Source organism: Pleurodeles waltl, chromosome 4_2, assembly GCF_031143425.1.
Source record: "Pleurodeles waltl isolate 20211129_DDA chromosome 4_2, aPleWal1.hap1.20221129, whole genome shotgun sequence".
Classification (NCBI taxonomy): Eukaryota; Metazoa; Chordata; class Amphibia; order Caudata; family Salamandridae; genus Pleurodeles; species Pleurodeles waltl.
In genome coordinates this window covers 599,007,893-599,029,134 of record NC_090443.1, presented here as the reverse complement: position 1 = coordinate 599,029,134, position 21,242 = coordinate 599,007,893, and the positions used below count along the sequence as shown (strand labels likewise).

The window sequence follows — 21,242 nt, the reverse complement described above, 5'->3', positions numbered from 1 at the left end:
GAAACCACATGAAGTGGAAATACTGAAGAAGGTGAAAAGGGCACTCTACTACATAACTTTTGCAGATGCCCAAGACTAGGGAAATACTGCACTGAAATTACAGAAAGTATTCAACAGATCGTGGAAACAAACCAGAGCCAGATAGAACTGCCCTAAATAGTGCCTGTAGGTCAACTGTCTTAAATGATTTATCGACTACGAGAAAGACAATATTTTACTTGCTGCTGCTTGCAAAACAAATTATCTTATCCCTATGGGGAGAGGAACAAATGGCAACATATAAACATTTGACACAGAGGCCATGGGCGCAACTAGGGCATGAGAAATTAGCAAACTGGGCCCAGTTCTAGAGTACCTCAACCTAGACTTAAGAGAATGTGTTCGTCATGAAAGGCTTGGAGTATAAGTTTTCCTAAGTGAATAACTATATTTTGATTGTAAGATCGTAGCAAGGCATGATATGTACTAGAGGGATTGGTACTTAATTACTGTGACACAGATCCTTCTTGGGAGGAGATATAGAAATGTTAGAGATAAATCAGGGCATGTGCGAAGGGGAGGAAACGACCCTAGGGGTGGGGATAGTGTTTTGTTTTTGTGGGTATCCCCACCTATAAAATGTTGTCTGTTTTCTAAAAGAAAAGTTTGCAATAAAAATGATTGAAACCTAAAACTTGCTATGAAAGTGAAGGGAAACCACAGAGAAGAAATACATTCAGGGCCGCATTAAGACTTTGGCCGTGTGTTAGCAAGACCACTGCGCTGGCGGCTGCCAAAATACCGCCATCACGGTCTCCTGGCTGACGTATTACGGGGCACACACAGGAGACCTCCAAAATATGGGCAGATTCTACCCACCGCCAGGCCGACTGACAGCGAGAGACAGGCAGTCCCACCACCAGCACCGCTACGACGAGGAGACTCCACCCTCCAGATTACGAGCCACAATTCAGCATGGCTGTCACTGCATAGTGGTGAACCATTGGCAGTTAGCTCCGCCATGCAACATCCAACGGGGTACTGTTGCTGCCTATGGGGGACTTTGCCCCACGGCGTGATACACCAGCGGTGACGGTCTGGTACACGGCGGCCGTCACCGCCTTCATCTGCCCCCTACCTGACAACCTCCATGACGTGGGCTCCTGTGTGATTCCTGCCAGGTAAGTGGGATGCATGTAATAGGGGTGGGGGGTGTTTGCCAGATGTGTATGTATGTGCATTTCTGCAGGCATATGTGTCTGAATGGGTGTGTGTGGTTGTGAGGGACAGGAATATGTTTTCCTGTCTTGGGGTGCAGCTAGGACCACGCAAAACCCTGCCAGTGTGCAGCCTCGTAGTACGGTCGGTGGTGTCATGCATGCCGCTGGTACGGAGAAGGCACCCGCCGCCTGCATTGGCGGCGGTGTGGATGTTTTCAGTCGGCCACACTGCCTTCCTCGTAATACAGCGGTCTCCTCCGCCACCTCCACCACAGCAGTTCCCAGACAGCCAGGGTCGTATTGAGCACCTTAGTTCGACGCCAGAGAAATAAACGGATAAACACAATTGTGATTGTTTTAATTTCGATAAAAAAGTGTGAGACATTTGTATAAGCAAATGCAGATGGCAATATAGTAAAATGCAGATGGCAAAATAAGTACGAGGCATAGGAAACATTTTGAACGGATTATAGCATAAACAACCCAAGAAATTCTTACAACTGAAAAATCTTAAGGTAAAATAAAAAGTCTTCGTGCGCCACCAGTGACAGAGCAAGGCTGGATTTTGCACATAAATATTTATGAACTATATGATAACACAGTAGGAGATTAAAGTATTAGCTTAACTGTAAGTGATAAGTATCAGGAATAAGCAGAGTGGGTTAGGTGTTGGATGCATTAACGATAACATCTCTCACCCAACAGAAAAGGAGCTACAGGGGTTGATACACTCGGTCAATTCCCCTTGGTCTCAGATGGGATTTCAGCACATATACTTTTGGTCTTCCCTTCTAAAACTACTCACTGAAACACTTAGGAATTACAAATACCATTCCATATTCGGTGGCGGGAATATATAAATTCCAATCTACAAAAAGGTTACTGCTCACTCCCCAAGATCCAAAGAACGATTGCACTTATGTATATTTCCATTAAAGCCTTTGCATACATTTAAAAAAAAATGCCTAATGTGTGGAAATAACAAGTTACTTACATTTGGTAATGCTTTTACTTGTCTATACTCTAAATGCAGAGTTCCCTCCTTTAGAATAATCTCCAGGTGCCAGACTGGATTCAGAAGCTTTTCACAGTAGTGCTCCCATGCATTGATATCTAGCATCATGCAGCTCCGTGTTCCCTTCATTCCACCTTGGAAGTGATAGGGTGAAGCTGATGTCGACGTCACCCCTGTGCGCTGATGTCAGTTTCTTTCTTAACTCCGTCTTCGTCCTATGTCACAGAGCCAAAAATGTAATCAGAGTCACCAGTATGCAGATCTCTAGATTTGGACCTTTTTAGATTGGAAAAGAAACCATTCCACAGAATGGCTAGTTGTGGGGGCAGTGGGTAATTTGCAGTTAATGTACCCTCCAGAAGGAGCCTTACAGAATATAAGTTTCTTGTTCTTCTGATGGATACTTCTGGCTGCTGATTCCTCATGTTTACAGTAGCTAACAAAGCAGTAGCTCCCAAGTTGAAGGATTTGTGGAATCGGCTCAGACCAAAAAATCATGCAGGACCGAATGGGTGAGATGCCCTCTCCGTCAGACCAGGCTATCAAGGCAGTAGTGCTTTGTGAACATCTGGGCTGCCACCAGTGTTGCAGCTTGACAAATATCCAGAACAGGCACTCCGATTGCCAAAGCAGTGTAGCAACTTTGGCAGGGGGAAACCAGACCTCAATCCTTCTGGGGCTGTTTCTTGGGCAATAAACAGCAGATCATAACACAGAGGGCTGTCCACCTGGACAAAGTTCTTTTCTGCACTATCTTGCCTTTCTATGCCCAATAAAACCCAACAAAGAGCTTATCAGTCACCTGAGGGTATTTGGCGTGACTGTGATGAAAGCTCAAAAGCCCTCCAGCCTATGAGTCTCTCCGCCTCTTTTGAGGGGTGAGATGGATCAAAAAACGTTGGTAGGGTGATGAATTTCCCAACATAAAGGAAATCATGACCTTTGGCATAAAGGCTGTCCTGATCCACAATACCAGTTTGTCTGTGGGGAAAAGGTGGCGTAAAGCGAGTGCCCCAAAAGGGCCTGAAACGTACTCATCGAGCTGGCTGGCGTAATCACGGCGAGGAAACCAATTTTTCAGAGTAAGAAGATGCAACTAACAGCTGTGCATTGGCTCAAAGGAAGAACACATGAGAAAAGTCAGGAACAAACTGACATCCTACTATGGCTTTACAAAAGGAAGAGGGGGAAACCTTGGTGTCAAAGCTTGTACAAACCTCATCACAAGTGGTGATTTAAAGAAGGTAATGCCACTGATCTGAAAAGTAAGACTGGTGTTGAAAACAAAACAAGGTCTAAACTATCCATCTATGTCCCATCAGCTGCTCACATGGTGATCCATGTTTTTTTATTTGTAAAGTACTGAATAGTCATCGAAGACTGATACTATCAGCAGCCTTTAGAGATTGAACATGGATAGAGTCAAAGTATAGGCATAATACATAATGAAATGTAAGATATTCAAGCTTGGAAAATGTTTTACTGTATATGACAGAATGATGAACATAGCTTTTAAAACTATATTGTCATGTTAATGTTTCTAAATGTTTTATTGCCTATAGTAGCAGATACCAAGCAAATAACCCAGAATGGCTGACTGGCTTTACAGTACTAATGGTTGCAGAACCTGCCACGTACTGTGTTGGCACGTTTTGCTGCCAATGAACATAGGCTCATCATTTAGTCACCTACATACATTGTCCATAAAATAACCAATAAGGGCCGATATGTGCATAGCACCTTCCAATAGTGAAATCTGCATATAAAAATAGATTCCTTTCCAGAGGCTATTGTTTACTTTCAAACATGCAAAATTATCCTTATAATAAGACGAAGGTCAAGCAAATGCTACTTGGAGCATACATAGTCTTTTTGAGTACCAAAACCTCCTAGATACTTGGGTGTAGATGTTAATCATTTAACTTTATTCTGAACACTGAGAGCCCTGATAACATCTACGTTATTTAAAGGGTGGCTCACTAGAAAATGAGATTATAAACACTCTTGGGGTCACAATCCTATAAGGTGTGTGGGGGCTGAAATGGCCCTTAGTTACCATAGTATAAGTTCGTCCTATGTCACAGAGCCAGAAATGTAATCAGAGACACCAGTGTGCAGATCTCTAGATTTGGACCTTTTTAGATTGGAAAATAAACCATTCCACAGAATGGCTAGTTGTGGGGGCAGTGGGTAATTTGCAGTTAGAGAATGAGCCGAGGATTCACAGGTAGAAAAAGGGTCTCCCTCACTATATAAAGTGGGGTCAGAGCGACCTGCAAAATTAGCATCACTAAACTTTTGATTAGAGATTATTCCCGGTGTTCAAGTGAGGATTCCTTTAATCAATAAATTCCACAAAGTAGGGAGAGAGTGTGTAACCAGAAGGATCCTCAGCATGTATAAGAGTGGAGGAAGAGAAAGGATGGTCCAGAAGCTGCTGAATAACACGAATGACCCCCAGCCACGGTACCAGGCCCTGCTTTAAAGTGAAAGCAAGATAAGCACAGCTTCCTGAAAGCAAACGGTCTTGGCAGTGACATGCTCCTCATATGAATCCAGTACCAACTAAGAAGGCATTACTGAATCCCAGGCAGTAGGGCCCTGAAAGCACACTTCTTAATTACAATTTGTATGGAAAATTGCAGAAAACAGCATATTGCAACGCTTTCACGAATGCTGAGAAACATTAGAGGACCCTGACAGATTACCTTTTTCTTAAAACGTTTCTTGCAGCAGCACGAAAGAATCAAATCCATTAGCATAATCATAACACCGCAGAGAGCAGAGTGATAGAAATCTAATTTTCTTACTGCTTAAGGTATCGTACATGGGCAAATATATTTTTTCCATTCACCAAAATATAAACTCAAAAAATAAAATTATGCAATTGAGAGAAATAGGACAATGGAAAGACAGCTTGCATATACAAAAAGATAACCGGGTTGCTGTATGCAGCATCTGCAAAGGAACGCAAGTCTACAAAAACATTTTGCACGTACAAGTAAACAACAATAAACAGTAATCGACAGAATATGGACAAAAAATATTCATATAGTGATACTTAACATGTTTATTATTAAGGCAATTTTATTCTCAAATTTTACCAGAATGAAATTAGTGTAATAAACCTACCGTTAACATTTCACCGTAGAGAACATATTCATGTGTAATTGGAATAAGGCTTGAGGAGAGACCTGACATTTGCTGCTCTGTAGCCCGGCAACACCTTTCTATGCAGCTGGCAATGCCTTTGAGGGATGCTGCCAGATCTTCTTCTGATGCAGACCACAAGGTAAAGATGGGCCCATACTCCTTCATCTCCTCTAAATACTCTTGGGAGAAAACAAAAGTATGTATACATTCTTAAAAAACTATTCCATAAAGACCATTCCTAAATTACATAAGGATGTCAATATAAAAATGAATATAAAACACAACAAAACTTAACCTCAACCACATAGACACCCCTGAAGGAAAACAAACCTCATATTTCTCCAAGTTATGGTTTTTGTAAAAGGAAATTCATAGCTTGGTTTCTCATTATCATTATGGTGATAAGAAGTTAGTTTTTCCTGCTCTCCATATAGAGAAAAGGAGGAAGGGCACAAATATAGTTAGTCTCTTTGACCCCCCCTCCCCCCTTGCTCCAGGTAACAAATCTATTTTGTTTGTGGTGGACCATGACACCAGGTATCAAGTGATAATTACCATGAAGAGCATGACTGCCAAGGCAGAGATGAGGACCCTCTGTTCAATGTTCTCCAGGGTTTGATTTCCTAGGGTTATGGTCTCAGACAGTGAAAAATATTTAATCTCTTTGTATATGAAGGCAATGTGAAAGCAAGCTGGTGTGAATTACTATTTCTCCATAACATAATTCCCGCAAACCAATGGGTTTGTGGAATACTTCCACATGACCATAATGATGGGAAGTCTATCTGAGAACTGTAGGAGAAAATGGATTTCTTCTTGTCACATCTCTGGATTGCCTACAGGGAAATCACACATCTACTTAGCTATTTTGTCCACCATTCACTGACCTAGGACAGAGTGGTCTGGAAAGTTACAAGAGTTCACAAGATGTGATTTGGTAGACTATTTTTATTTTTTTATTTGTGTGTTTTCAACCGAAGGTGAAGGTTGGCTTCAACAATCTAAAATAATCAAGGATGGAACAGTAAAGGCAAGGTATAACCTTTATTAATGTGTTGGGAACCTGCAGGGGACATTGATGTCCACCGTTCAGGGGAAACTGGTGTACTTCTTCCAACCTCTGAAGAAAAAAACACTCAGTTGGCAGCTTTCTTAGCGCATCCTGTGAAATCTCCAATCATCCCCTTTGTGGGGGACTTGGAAACTGTCCACAAATGAGGAAAGTTAATGCATGCTCCACGCACTAATGGTTTTGAGTGCATGTGCATTTTATACATACTCACTAGTTGCTATGCACCGGTGTGTAATATTGACCACCTTTATTTTATTATAAAACTTAATTATTGTCTACAAATACGCAGACACTGCTGGGTGGCTCCAGCACCTCCAAAAATCAAGAAAGACTCTGCACAATGTAGTTTCCCAAAACTTGTGAGACTCCGAAACCATGCAAGATTAGGAAATCTTAGGAGCCATCTTGGATGCAGCACTATTTAAACCGCACCCCTCAGGTTCTCTATGCTTCACATTGAGAGACTGAGGGCAGCAGAGCAGCATTATCCCATCTGGATGATCCTGGACTGAAGGCAAAAGAATTAAACATCAACATGTTCCAGAGTATAATCACAATTTTCTATTGCAGTAAGAGTTTGGGATTTGGCTCTCCTTTCTATGTACATTTTTGGGGGATATTGGAAGATGAGAGCCTTTTGTGAATAAGTGACACAATTGCAAAACAGTGGCCATTCAACATTCTTATAGACCCTTTTTGCAGGCCCAGGTATTTACTGATTGAACTTAAGATCACAGAGAACTAGGACTCCGTACATTGTGAAAAAACATTTTTTTGTTAAACCTTTCAAAGTGCTTGGACTCTTAGATCTTTACATCTTGATGACTTTTAGATATGCGTTATGGAGATACTGTTGAAGTGAATAAAAGAAAAGCTTAACTTTGTGAGACATAGTACTATTTAGGTACTATGTCACACATTTAGATAATTCCGAAACAGCTCTTTCAGTACACCTGAGACACAGCAGGGAGAAACTGTTTCCCTGTGCAAGGTGCTTCTAGAAATGCACTACAAGACTCAGGAATTCTCAATTAAAGAATGACACTCAGCCCTTGGTTAAGTGTAGGTATTCAAGAAAAGCCAAACCACTAAAAGATTTAGGAATAAGAAAACATGTTAAGCATTAACTGACTGCTCTGTTTTAGATTTCAACATCTCCTCTAGAAGCAATGGAGTGAGAAATTCAATGTCCTAGATCAATCGGATTATGTTAAGAACATCCTCGTGTAGGTGTTGGTCATAGATAGTAAAAACAAACATAGGCTGAAGACAGGGACTAAAGTCACACTGCAGGTGATACAGAAATACAAAGGGGCAAAAATGGCCCTAATGTTAATAGCACCTCAGTGGGCCAGGCATCCATGGTTTTCAGACCTAGTGGAAATCGCACAATACAGGGGCACGAGGTTGCCAGTGCACCAGGACCCATTGAGAGTACAGTGGGGTCAGGTACACCATCTAGACAATCTATCCTGAACCTAGCAGTATGGTTCCTGAGAACCTACAGTTCAGTCACTTAGGTTTACCTGCAAGAGCCAAAGAAATAAAGAAGCAAGAAGGCCACCCGCAAGGAAATGCTGCACTGCTTAGTGGAGCAGATTCATAGATTGGTGTAACAGAAAAGAGAGTAGTAATTGCTGGATAGAGGACGGTACAGTAGTCTGGTATTTGACACATCTACTAGAAGAGTAGCAGCTTTTCTACGCCTCACTTCTAGGTACACTTAGCAACCACAGTGGTATATACAAGGAAGGTAATAGGGAGAGGCTTCTTCATTGCAACAGTCATTAAAAGATTTCTAGAGGGAGCAAAGACAAAAGCACCTCCACAGCAGCACAAAAAGCAATGTGGAAACTCAACTGGGTGCTGACACAAAAGGAACTTTTGAACCCATTCGTAATGTGGGACTCTAGCATCTAACTTTAAACACAGCCCCCTTACTGATGCTATCACATCATTAAGGAGAGCTAGTGAGCTTCAGGCCCAGACAACACAGGAGTCTTACCGACAAATACACAAGGAGAAAGCAGAACTGAGAACAAACCTACAATTTGATTTAAAGGAGCAGGGGTGTGGAATTTAATACAATTCCTACTTGTCCAGGGGACAGGTTGCTTCTTAAATCTACTTGTCCTGTAAAAAAAATCTACTTGTACCTCGGGTGCCATGTAGTGCGGCGACAAATTATGGCAGCAATCTTATTCTGTAAGAGCTCTGATAATAGCCTCTCTGATCATGCCAGGGCAAATACTACAGTAGGGCTTGAATACCTGAAATTTCAATCCCTACTATAGCAATTTCTTTATTTTTCTACCTTTCCGCAGATCTGCGTAGCGGGGCTGGAGGACGCAGTATGCAATAGTTCTAGGGCTGGAATGCCTTTGAGTCTGCAAACCTACTAACTTGCATGTTTTATGGATGTTCCCTAGCTGTTCTCTAATCTTTCCCCATAATGAGAAAGGTTGGAAATTTACACCTGACAATGGCAGAAGTAGAAGTTCTTCCAGGATTCAGAGAAAAGTGGTTGGAGTCAAGGTGAACTTGTAAACGCTCAATAGATTTTCACACGAGCAAATCTACAAACGCATAAGTGCTTGTGCTAAAATACAGTTCACAGATATTTTCTAGGAGTACGACTTCCTTATCTAATTTTTTAAGTTCTTGTGAATTCATGAAAGCCACTAATTTAAAGACATATAGCATGGGTGCACGTTTGTGACTTTCTTTAAGAATTGGGTTCCTAATTTGGTCTGGCGTTGACCAAGACATTTTCTTTTTACCAATATTTTGTTTCTCTCTCTATCTATCGGCTGGCTTTACTGTGAGTGATCGCATTCTGCTGTTCCACAAGGATAATATTGGCACACAAAGTAGTTTTGCTCAGTGCCAGGACCTACTGTGGCAATCAGTGGCATAATGAAACTGGAGGGGGCCACTCTGCAAAGAACATGGACCCCCCCCCCCTCCAGAACCACACAGGGCAGGGTGCTGTGCTGAGGGGGTCTCCTGGAGGGTCTCCCTGCACCGTAGGAACTTTGTTACACTACTAGTGGCAATGTGTGCTTTTTGAGACCATCAAGTTTTTTTTTCTTTTCTTTTTGTCAGTGTTCATTACAATGGTGAGGGCCTGGCAGCTCCCACAACAATAAAGTGTTACAAAAGCCACGTCAAAACAAGACATGCATTTACGAAACCAAGAGACTCACAACAAATGTTGGATCCGTTGGCTTTGCCAGCGCTTGTTTATTTTCATGCTTCCCATAATCTTGTTGAAAATGTTACACTGATTTTCCATTAGGAATATTTTTTAGAAATACTAGTATGCATCAACACATTTTTACTAAATGATGCTTTGAAGAAATATAAACCTAAAATTTCATAGTAGCGATAGGTTTTCGTTTACTAACTGCATTTTTTTCTGAACATTTTATTTTTAAAGCAAGTAATCATCACTCTTGCTTACAAGCTTCTGCAAACATTTGCATATAATCAGAGAGCATTTTGGGAACATTAAATTTAGCCTCATATTGTCAAACTTTTCAAACGTGTGTACACTTTTTTTTCTTTTTACTGGAACCACTGTCAGTAGTGCAGTTTAACCTTAAAATGTTTTTTACAGCACTCACCCTAATAATAAAGGCTTTTCAATAATGAACCATAAATACAAGTCAGAACGAATTGACTTATGGACACACATATTATCTCAACTGCAGACAGTTCCATTCTCTGTAAATGGCAGCCAAAGGGTGTGTGCTGCAGGGGGTTGAAGCCTACGTGTCCCAAGGCCAAAATAAACATGAAAACTTGTGGTCCTTTACCCCAAACAATACATCCAAGGCATCAGGCGATAGTAATTCCACATCCCTGATGGGGGTATTACAAGTAAATAAGTCATACAATTACCTGCATACCACCAGCAGCCTAAAACATAAGCAGAGAGGGCCCTTCAAACAATCAGGCAGGAGTCTGATTTTGTTACCCTCCTGTACACAAACAAGCAGTGTTACACCAGTCACTAAAGGAACTTGCCAGAGGGCTAGTCCAGACAATCCAGTCAACAATATAGCAGGCTTGACGTTGGCAGAAAAACAATAGCCACACTCGACATGGAAGAAGGGAGGAACACTCACCTGCTAATACATCTGAATGGTTGCCACCTGTTCCTCTGTGCCCACCTTTACAAATCATTGCTATGTAGATATTCAGCCAAAGGCTCAGGTGGGTGCAAAGGGCACTCAAACACCAGTTTGAAAACATACACTATGGTAACCCTAGCCTCACAAAGGAAGAGAGTACAACTACAAAATCAATGCACAGCATGTGGGTCCAGAAAACATTCATGCTGCAAAACCAAATGGTTAATTGCTTGCGTTGTAATTTTGCAGCATGAAGGACTTTCTGGATTCCAATCTCCCCAGAAGAGGTGACTTTCCAAATGAGCAAAGTTAAGTAAAATATAAGAAGAGGGAAACTATACTGGAATGTGGTTTAAAAGAGAAAAAAAGAATCCGAAGGCGGAAATTACGTCAAAGGTTTTCTGAGGCATACTTTTGACGTAATTCAAGGGGCAGCACATGGCAGGCAGCAGACACAAAAAGAGAGAGAAACCAATTCCAGATCAAACCTCTACATTGCGAAATAACGCACAGCATTTGAATCCAGAAATTCTTCAAGCTGCAAAACTCCTCCTACAGATAAGTAGCAATTTCGTTCTAGCTCATTCCTCTTTAATCCACTACAAGATGCTCCCTGCCTCTTTATCTCATGCTTGCCGGTACTTTTCCATCCCGGTGCATTCCATTCATCACATTTTATCCACCTTTTTTTACTGCCTCCTTTCTCCTTATGGATTTTTCTCTCTCTTGCTCTGCGTCCAAGTCTGATGAGGAAACATTAGTACTGGTCCCCAAAAATAATACAACAGTTGGCTCAAATTAAACACTGAATATAATATTGCGAAACTGACCTCGTAATTTATGCAATACTATTTCAAATGCATTCGCAAGCACAATAAAGTCTGATAGATGGTTGGACTATCATAATTAGAGTGCAAAATGCGTCGGCTAGTGGCTGTTTTAAATGGAAAAGAATGATCAAGATAAAGCAATAAATATTTATAAAATTTGAATATGATTGGATGACTGGAGTGCTTTGGATTTGAATACTGAAACAAGACAATGGGATGCCAATATATTAAATGCACTAAATAAGGATAATATTATGTGCTAAATCTTGTATGCAAGTTGTATCGGATTTCTGATAATAGAAGGCTAAGGAGCTGGCCTCTTGGATTCGTGCACATGGTTCTGATTTATTGCACAATTTGAATGTATATGTGCGGCTGGATTCACCTCAACTCCTATCTATTAGTGCGCTTGTAGGAATATTGTTTTGAGATTCAATCTATTAATAGTGTATAGAGTAGAACACCAAATTGACTTTCTAGGTTGGTGAAGAACTAGAGTGGGGAAGAGACATTTGGATATCGTGGGAAAAAGGAGAATGATGTGAGAGGTTGTGTTGTGACCAGTGGACTAACTTGTCAACATCAGGGAAGTGCACGCTCTAAGGGTCGCTGGAATGCAAAAATCCAACACTTATGAAATAACGTAATCCATGCATTATGTTGCTATGCTGTTGTTTAACCTTTTGCACTGCAGAGTTTAATCCTGAAGACTTATATTCAAGGTGCTTGTAAATACTGTTCATTTGCAATGTATTGCTGCAGGCTTTCAGAGTGTGTCAGGGTGTTCTCCCTTTCCAGGGCCTTCTAGAAGCTTTCTCTGCAGCTTGACTGAGTGTGGTTTGTGGGCTGGGCCAGACTCTATATAAGGGAGCCAGCCCAGCTCCACGTGCTCACTATTCAGAGGTCCCAGTGCAGAGCAGCAGCAATTTCCTGAGCTCCTGTTCCGGAGGCCTACTTTTGATCTTCCAGGCCTTGTCCTTCATTGTATTGGTGATCCTTGATCAGGGAGGTAAGACGGAGGTGCTCTTGGTTTCTGGCATTTACATGTTGACATTCGAATCGGCAAGACGCGCAATTCATTCCTCGTGTTTAACTCTTGATACTCATTGTGTGCTACCATTTCTTGGCAGTTACATGGTGGCTTTCGAATCGGCAAGACGCGCGATTCGTTCCTCATGTTTAACTCTTGATACTCATTGTGCGCTACCATTTCTTGGCAGTTACATGGTGGCATTGGAATCGGCGAGACGCACGATTCGTTCCTTGTGTTTAACTCTTGATACTCATTGTGCGCTACCATTTCTTGATATGTACATGGTGGCATTCAAATCGGCAAGACACGCGATTCATTCCTGGCAATTAAAACTTTGATAATAATTGAGCGCATCCATTTTTTGGCATTTACATGGTGGCATTCGAATCGGCAAGACGCGCAATTCATTCCCGCTCTTAAAACTTGATGTTTCAGATCGCTTACAGTGTGCACAATAATTTCGTGGCATTTGCATATTCTTGTTGGAATCAGCAGTGTGCGCGATTCATTTTTTCTGCATTTAAAACTAAGTGTTAAAAATTCTAGATGATGCATTATATGTGCATAATAAGTCCTTAATACAATTCCTATTGTGTTCCAGGAAATGTTCAGATTATTTTTTGTCCTCATGCAAAAAGACCATGTTTTGATTTAGAAAACATAATTCTAGAAGGTTCTTATATTCCTAGTCAATGTGTAACATTTCATGAAAAGTTTAATTGAGAAGTTGTATTATTCATTCTTGATTCCTTCCCAGGTAACCAGACGTCTTGAGGCCTAGTAATTTAGTCCTTTCTTAAGTTATCGATGGTTACAGTATGACAATGCTTAGAAAGACAGTCTAGTAAATGACAATGTGATATAATCTTTATATTGTTTGTTTTAACCTTTTGTTTCCTACAGGTCTTCTTCCCAGCTGTTCCCATCCTAATCCCCTTTTCCCCCGCTTGGACTCTCTCAGTCTCTGTGATTTATCTATCAGAGTCTTGGAGCTGTCAGTGTATGTGTCTAGTGGTGGACATGTTGGGAACGTACGCAAACCCCGAGGATCTGGTCTCCTGACATAACTGTAGAATAGGAGCGGTTGGAAATGATGAATGCCTGGAAGCAGAACATTGTTTTGGATGTACAATGGATGTGACCATTGAGTTGCATTCTGTGACACTAACATCACATTAGCCCTAAGAGCCCCCGCCAAAACCCGAGGGCTGAGATCCCTCTTCCTCCCACTGAACATTCTTGATATTCTGTTTCGGATAACAGATTATTTTCTTTGTATTGAACATTATATCATTTCCATTCCCTTTATAAGTAAATTGTGTGGGAATTCTTTCCCAAACCACTTTTGATGGTTGAAATTATAAAACCTGTAATCTTTAAGGTTCAATTATGGTCGGGCAGAGCAGGAGTTCAGTCACATCTTGCATGAAGACAATGACTTCTCTCACTGAGAGACTGGCAAGTGTATTCTTTTCATCACAATTTGTGTCCTCCAAACAATATACATATTCAAACCTATTGAAATAACTCAGGGTTTAACATTGTAATGTTACTGATCTATTGTAGACTTCGCCTTCAACAGTGACCACTGGCTTCCAAGATATAACATTTTCATTTTTCAAAAGGCATATTGATATTAATTCCATATGCAGTCCTTACCTTTTTCTTCCTTAAAAATTCTTTGAGCAATTTTGTCTAGAGCATTTGTTTTTTGACTGAATATGTCAACATAGTCACTAATTAGTGCGATGTCTTCTGGTCGATTTTTTACTCCTCTCATGGAAGATGCTACAGCTCGAACAGATTGCCCCATACGCTCAAGGAAACCAGGACCTTGCTTCTTGTGAGAGGCCAGTTCCTAAGTATATACAAAAATTAAAATAAAGGCTTAAAAAGAACATTGAAAGTTGAGGAAATCAAACATGTGCATCAATGGCAAAGATATACCCCACAGAAATCAGTTGATAAAATGAACATAAAGTAACATTTTTTGTAACTACACTAAAGCTTACTGTTGGCCTTCTGGAACTAAAGACTTAGGGCCGCATTACAACTTTGGGGGTTCAACCGTCGGACCGCTAAAGCCGTGGGGATGAGGCCATCCCTTCCCCACCCCCGTCGTATTACTGGCGGAAATGTCTTATTACAATGTTATTACAATGCACTTCAGCATCAGCACATAGCAGACAGTGCGTATTCCGAGGGTGCTGGAAGGGGAGCAATGATTGTGGGCAGTGCAGGGGCTCCCTGCGGCCCCCAGCACTGGCTTTCCTCCAGCCATTCAATGGGGTGCAACTGCCATGGAAAGACTGGCAAAAAGTGAAGTCATGATCCGCACAGTGGTACTGCTATGGGCACTGCCGTGGCTGACCATGACTTCGACCGCTGCCACCATGTCAGGATCTGTGATCCTGGCAGTGGTGGGAGTCTCCTGGCGGTCCGACTGCCAGAACTGCAGCAGTCCGACCGCCACCATGAGTTTGACGGTCTGAAGACTGCCAAATGCGTAATGAGGCCATTAGTCTACAGGAATCTAAGGAGAGAGGAGGCAGTTTGGTCAATTGGTAATCTGCAACTTGCATGATCTTTTTGTGTCTAATAAGGAGAGGCCTGAACCTATAGTGTTATACAGACCATTCAGTCATGGTTGTGTTGAGTAATTAGAAGTGGCATGGAACACTTTCAGTCATGTTTTAAGAGCCCATACCTTGGAAATTCAAGGATTATTTTATAGTATGCCCAGTGGATATTAGAGAGAATCATAAATGGCATGCCTTTTCCAGTGGCAGCCAATGGAGTATTATGTGGGCCAGCAGCATTCAATATTAACAAGGTGCTTTAGTGAGAGACCTTGTTGCAGTACTACATCTGCCGCTGTCATCACCTTAGTTCAGTTTGGGGTAATTAAAGATATAAGGCCTTAGCAGACTCAACGTACCACCGAGGCTTTATGGTTTAATAGAAAGAAACAAAATGGTTACTTACCAGAAGGAGTAGTTTTGCAGCCTGAAAGGTTTTCTGGATTCACATGCAGTTCATCATCCCGCCATCTAGTGGTTGGGTCTGGAATTGCCTCTTTTTTTTCTTTTCTTTTGGGAGTCGTTGACAGCCATTTGGTGTTAGGTCCGTCCCCGCAATACGCCAGACAGCGCCCCGGAATTTCCTGTGCGTGGTAGCAATCTTAGGATTCTTTTTACCATTGTTTTTGCTTTATGATTTTTCCTCTTCCTTTCTCTTTTTTCCTTTCTGTTTTTCTTTTGTGACCTCTTCCCCACCTGTTTGTCCTGTTCTCCTTTCTGGGGAGGTGGGCGGGTCACATCTGGATCCAGAAAACTCTTCATGCTGCAAAACTACTCCTACTGTTAAGTAACCATTTCGTTTTGCAGCATGAATTCTTTTCTGGATTCATATGCTGTGCATCAGTTTGTGTAGCAGTTTCTCCCCTTCAATTGGGTTGGCTGGGTTGAAATGACGAACTTGCAAACAGGTGCTGTAGTACCTTCTGTCCCACCTTGGCTTCTTTGTGCATTTCGATGTCCACACAATAGTGTTTTGTGAATGTGTGAGGGGATGCCCATGTTGCTGCTGTGTAAATAGTGTCTATGGGCATTTTTTGCTATTAGCGCCAGGGTTGCACCCTTTTTCCTTGTTGACTGTGCCTTTGGGAGGTGAGGCAGTTGCTTGCCTGCTGCTGTATAGCATGTTTGGATTTTCTCCACGATCCATCATGAAATGGTACCTTTGTGAGGTAGCTTCCTTTGTTGGGTTTAGTATATGCAAGAAATAATTGGTTACCCTTGCAGAGTTGGCTGGTCTCCTTCAAGCAGACTATTAGTGCCCTTCTTATGTCCAGTGTATGTGGATTTTTCTCCATTTCTGTTTGCTGGATTTTGAAGAAAACTTGTAACTGTATGGTCTGATTGACGTGAAACATGGTGACCACTTTGGGTAGGACCTATGGGTTTGTTCGGAGAACTACCTTGTCCTTGTGGATTTGCATGTATGGTTTTTCTATTGTTAAAGCTTGGATCTCGCTTACTCTCCCTGGTGATGTGATCACTATGAAGAAGGCTGTTTTTAATGTGAGAAACTGCAATTCAACCTTGTGCATGAATTTGAATGGTTTTGTTATGAGTTGTGTTAGCACTGTGTTAGCTCCTCATTGGGACTGGTGCCTTTCTTGGAGGGGCAAATCTTTTACATCCTTCCAGGAACTTCTTTATCACGGGTGCTCTGAAGAAATGTTTACATAATGCCCCTCTGGTGTAGGCCATGATTGCCGCCAGGTGTACCTTGAGTGAAGAGTAGTAGCTTCAGCTGTCCAATAGGTGTGTGAGATAGGTTACAACTGTCTCCTGGCTAGATATTGTTGTTGAGTATTGTTTCCTGCACACTACATGATGTAATTTTCAATTCTGATGCATAGTATCTCCTTGTTGTTTGTTTCCTAGCATCATTTAATATCTCTATGGTTCTGTGTGGTAGGTTTAGGTGTCCATATTCTATGTTTTCAGACGCCATGCTGTTAGACTGAGTGTTGCTGGTTCCAGGTGAAACACTTGCCCCCCTTGTATTGCGAGTAGGTCTCGTTCCAGTTTGATCTTTATATTCTGTCCCAGACAGTTAGAGTAGGTCCAGGCTTATCTGGCCCACTGAGGGGCTATAAGGATGAGATTTGTCCCTGGTCTCCTGGCCTTCTCCAGTACCTTTGGTATTAGGGGAATCAGTGGAAAGGTGCAGGCAAATGTCCCTGACCAGTTAAGTAACAGGGCATTCCATTCTGATTGGTGGTGTGGAAACATGGAGGTGAAGCAATGGCATTTTCTGTTCTCCGCTGATGCAAATAGGTCGACTGTTGGAGTGCCCCAGATCCTGAAAATGTTTTTGTGGCTCCCTTTTTTTTTATCTCCCATTCGTGTGTGCTGTTTCTTTGTCTGCTTAGTTTGTCCGCTTCTATGTTGTCCTTTCCTGGTAAGTGTATTGTTTGTAGGTTGATCCTTTGAGGTATCACCCATTTCTATATTTCTTGCACCAATCTGCTTAGGGTGAATGATTTGTACCCCTCTGTTTGTTCAGACAGAACATTGTTGTTGCGTTGTCTGTCTGTATTAGTACTGCTTTCCCTGCTATCTGCGAATGGAATGCTTTCAGGGTCAATAGCACCATTTTCAGTTCTAGGAAATTGATGTGCTTTACTGCATTTCTTTTGTTCCATAGGCCTTGGATTCTTAGATTGTCTGTGTGTGCTCTCACACCTTGTGGGATGTATCCGTGGTGATGGTAACAGAGGGAGTTGATGTGTTGAAAGGCCTTCCTTTGGTTATGTGCTTGGATGCCCACCATTGTATCTTCTTTTGTATTTTCCCTGTTACAACCACTAGATCCTCCTAATTCCCTGTGGTGTGGGACCAATTGTTGGTTAGCCATTCTTTGAAGGGTCCCATGTGTAGTCTTGCATGTGGTATGAGGGATGCAGAATGCCATCATGCCCATCAACTTCATTACTGTCCTCACTGTCAGAGATTGTCTTTTCTCGTAAAGGCGAGTTTGCTCTGTGATTGCCTGTATCCCCTTTTGGGCAGGGTAAGCATGTGCTCTCCTGTCATCAAGTGTGGCTTCTAAGAAGATCTTTTCTTGTTGAGGCTGTGGTGATGATTTTTTGTGGTTTATGCTGCACCCGAGCTTTTGTAGGGTTGTGATGACTGTTTTGGTGTCGCTTTGACATTTCTCCTTTGTATGCGCACTTATAAGCCAGTCGTCTAAGTAGGGGTATACATGAACTCCCTTCCTTCTTAGGAATGCCATGACTGTAGCTAGGCATTTTGTGATAATCCTTGGTGGCAATTTTATTCTGAATAGTAAGATCTTGAATTGAAAGTGCACTCCTTCTAGCACGAATCGGAGATATTACTTGTGTGCTTGATGTATTGGTATATGTAGATAGGTGTCCTGAAGGTCTATGGGTGCCATGTAATCTCCTCTTTGCAGGAGTGGTACCACCTCCTGAAGCGTTGTCATCTTGAAATGTTGAGTGTGAATGAATTTGTTTATGAACCTGAGGTCTAGGATCGGTCGTAGTGAAAGGTCTTGTTTTGGCACCAAGAAGTAGGGTGAGCAATATACCCTGTTTAATTTGCTCTTTGGTACTTTTTCTATTGCCTGTTTTAACAAGAGATCTTTTACTTTCCTTTTTAGTTGAGCCAACTCTGCTTAGTGATACTCCTCCTTCCTTGGTGGATTTGTCTGTGGTATTTTTGAGAGTTCTATACAGTATCCATGGCATACCACATCTAGCACCCAATTGTCTGTGGTAGTTTTCTCCCACTGTTGTGGGTACCATGCCATTCTGCCCCCTAATGCTGTTGTGTGGGGGCTTGAGGGCATTTGGGAGTCATTTGGTTGTTCCCCCTCCTCTGGGGGTTTGGCCACTTGCCCTCCCTCTACCTCGAAAGGGCTGTCTGATGGTCTATTGCCATTGTTGGTATCCAGTCAGTTGGCTGCCCTGCAATGTACTACTCTGGGTTGGATGCTGTTGTTGCCCAAAGGTAAAGGCTCCCCTTTCTGTGGGTGTTCTGATTTTGCTCCCTCTCCTGAAGCTATGTCTGAATTGTAGTGCCCCCATCGCTGTCTCTTTGTCCTTCTTGATTTGTTGTAAGGACTGGTCTACTTCTTGGCCGAATAAGGTCCCTCCACTGAGAGTTTGTTGATTATGGAGGCCTGCACTTCCGGTTTAAAGCCGGATATCCTGAGCCATGCTTGCCTTCTTAGAGTTGTTCCCATGCATATTCGCCTGCTCTCTGTGTCCGCGGCGTCTAAAGCGTATTTTAAACATGCATTGGCGATGATTTTCCCGTCTTTTATGTTGGCTTTTGCCCTCTTTTTATCTGTTTCTGGGAGCTTTTTCATCAGCTCTTCAATTGTGTCCTACTGGTAGTGACTGTACCTGTTCAGGAGGGTGTTGAAGTTGGCTATATGCCACTGTGTTGTAGATTCTCTTTCTACTTTCCTCCCCACCACAGCTAGTCTTTTTCTCTCTATTTCTGGAGGGGGGCCTGCGGAGGAGTGTGCCCTTTTCCTCCTTCTAGCTGTCAAGACTGTGATGGAGTCTGTCACTGTATTTCCATGGATGTATGTACAAAATTTTGGGGAGGGTTTGTATTTCTTTTCTAATCTTGGTGTAACGTCCTTGGGTGCTGCTGGTTCCTTGAAGGCCTCCTTACCCTGGTCCAGTATGCTGGGTAACATGGGAAGGTAAAGGTTTCCCTTAATTGTTGGTCTGAGGGTCTCCAGTAGGAAGCAGGAGTCTCCTCCTCTCCCTCCAGGGGTACACCGTATGTGTCCGCTGCCCTCTTCACCATACTATTGTAGCATATGATGTAATCTGGGGACAAAGGTTTCAAGGGGTACCTGTTGATCTCCTCTTCTAGGCTCTCTGTTTCGGGGTCATGCCACTCATCCTCGAAACTCCCCATGGTTTCCTCCTCCTCGGGGTCTCAGAACTTCTCCTCTACCTCTTCTTCATATGGTTTGGGGGTTTGCCGGGGCATCGAGAGCAGTTTCTTCCTCCTTGGCTTCCTAGTCCATGAAGGTCATCGAGGGTTTCGGTGCGATTCAATATTGTTTCAGCGCATCGTCGAACTCCTTTTTATTTAGAAGGAGCGCTGCCATTTTAGCCTCCAGACGATGTCTCTTCTTCTCCACCTCCATCGCCTTGTCAAAGTCTTCCTCCATCGAAGGTCATCTTTCCGGCGTATGTTCCCCCAATGTTTTTTCCCTGCTGGTTTCAGGGTCTCTTTTGCTGATTGAAGGTCTCGCTTGTTTCAGCGACCGGCCTTCTTCGGTATCCGTGGTGTGGGATCCGTCTGTATCTCTTGCTTGTGACCGACCCTTTTTCTTGGACGTCGGGACTGCCTTGTGGTATTGTTTCCCAGGGACTTTCTCCTCCGAGCTCCATGGTGTTTTTTTTTATTTTTAAAAAAAAACTTTTTCAGGTCTCTTTTCTATGTCTCTTACAGTCTTCTTTTTCAGGAGTTTTTCCTCTGCGTCTCCCTTGAATAATTTGACATATGACCCTCCGAGAGTCAATTCTGCACCTCCCGCTTGCTCTTCCTCATCACTGGATAGCCTAACTCCTTCAGCGACTGTTTGCTTTCACTAATGACCGAGCTAACAAAAATCACTGGAATGCACTTCTTAGTTTAAAGAAGGCATTTATTATTACTTCACCACGAGGTTTCTGAGAGAGGAAATTAGTAGTTTGGAGGCACACGTTTAAAAATAGTCACAGCAATGAAAGGAAAATATAGCAAAGTGATTCTCAACTGCAATGTACACAGCCAATTATATGTGATTATATTATAGCATAACTGCCAAGCAAAGAATAAAGTCAACATTCATCACCGTAGGGCCTATCACTGCTCTTCATCTTCCTCATGCCAGCAAGTTGATGACCCCTGTTCAACTGCGAGAAAGAGTTTTTCCACCCTCACGGGAGGTCAGGAAGTTGAAGTCCACTCCTGACTGAAGTCTCGGAAAATTCCCCTCGCTCCTGCCCAGGTACACCTTTTATAGATTAAATAACCATGGGAAAAAGCCTTCTAAAAGGCCTTCCCTCGCAAATGTGAATTACTAAAAAATGCTGGCTTGTTTAGGTAAACCTTGACAGGAATGCATTGAAAGCTGGCCACCGTTTCGAGACACGCCTCTCAAGGTCAATCTGTTTTCTGCACTAAAGAAAAAAACAAAATATGTGCTTCCTTATCATGCTATCGTGTTCGGTAGGAGAAAATACGAAAAACACAAGC

At 42.4% G+C, this 21,242-nt stretch overlaps 1 protein-coding gene across 1 annotated transcript in view; it reads right to left on the bottom strand.

Annotated features, from left to right (window-relative positions):
• Window positions 1-21,242, bottom strand: part of SNX7 (sorting nexin 7) — a 265,145-nt gene that overhangs the window by 175,075 nt on the left and 68,828 nt on the right. The window contains exons 5-6 of the mRNA XM_069232138.1: window positions 14,098-14,296; window positions 5,347-5,546 (exon numbers count right to left, since the gene is read on the bottom strand). Of these exons, the coding sequence (XP_069088239.1) occupies window positions 5,347-5,546; window positions 14,098-14,296 (399 nt within the window). The remainder of the gene's footprint in view (window positions 1-5,346; window positions 5,547-14,097; window positions 14,297-21,242) is intronic.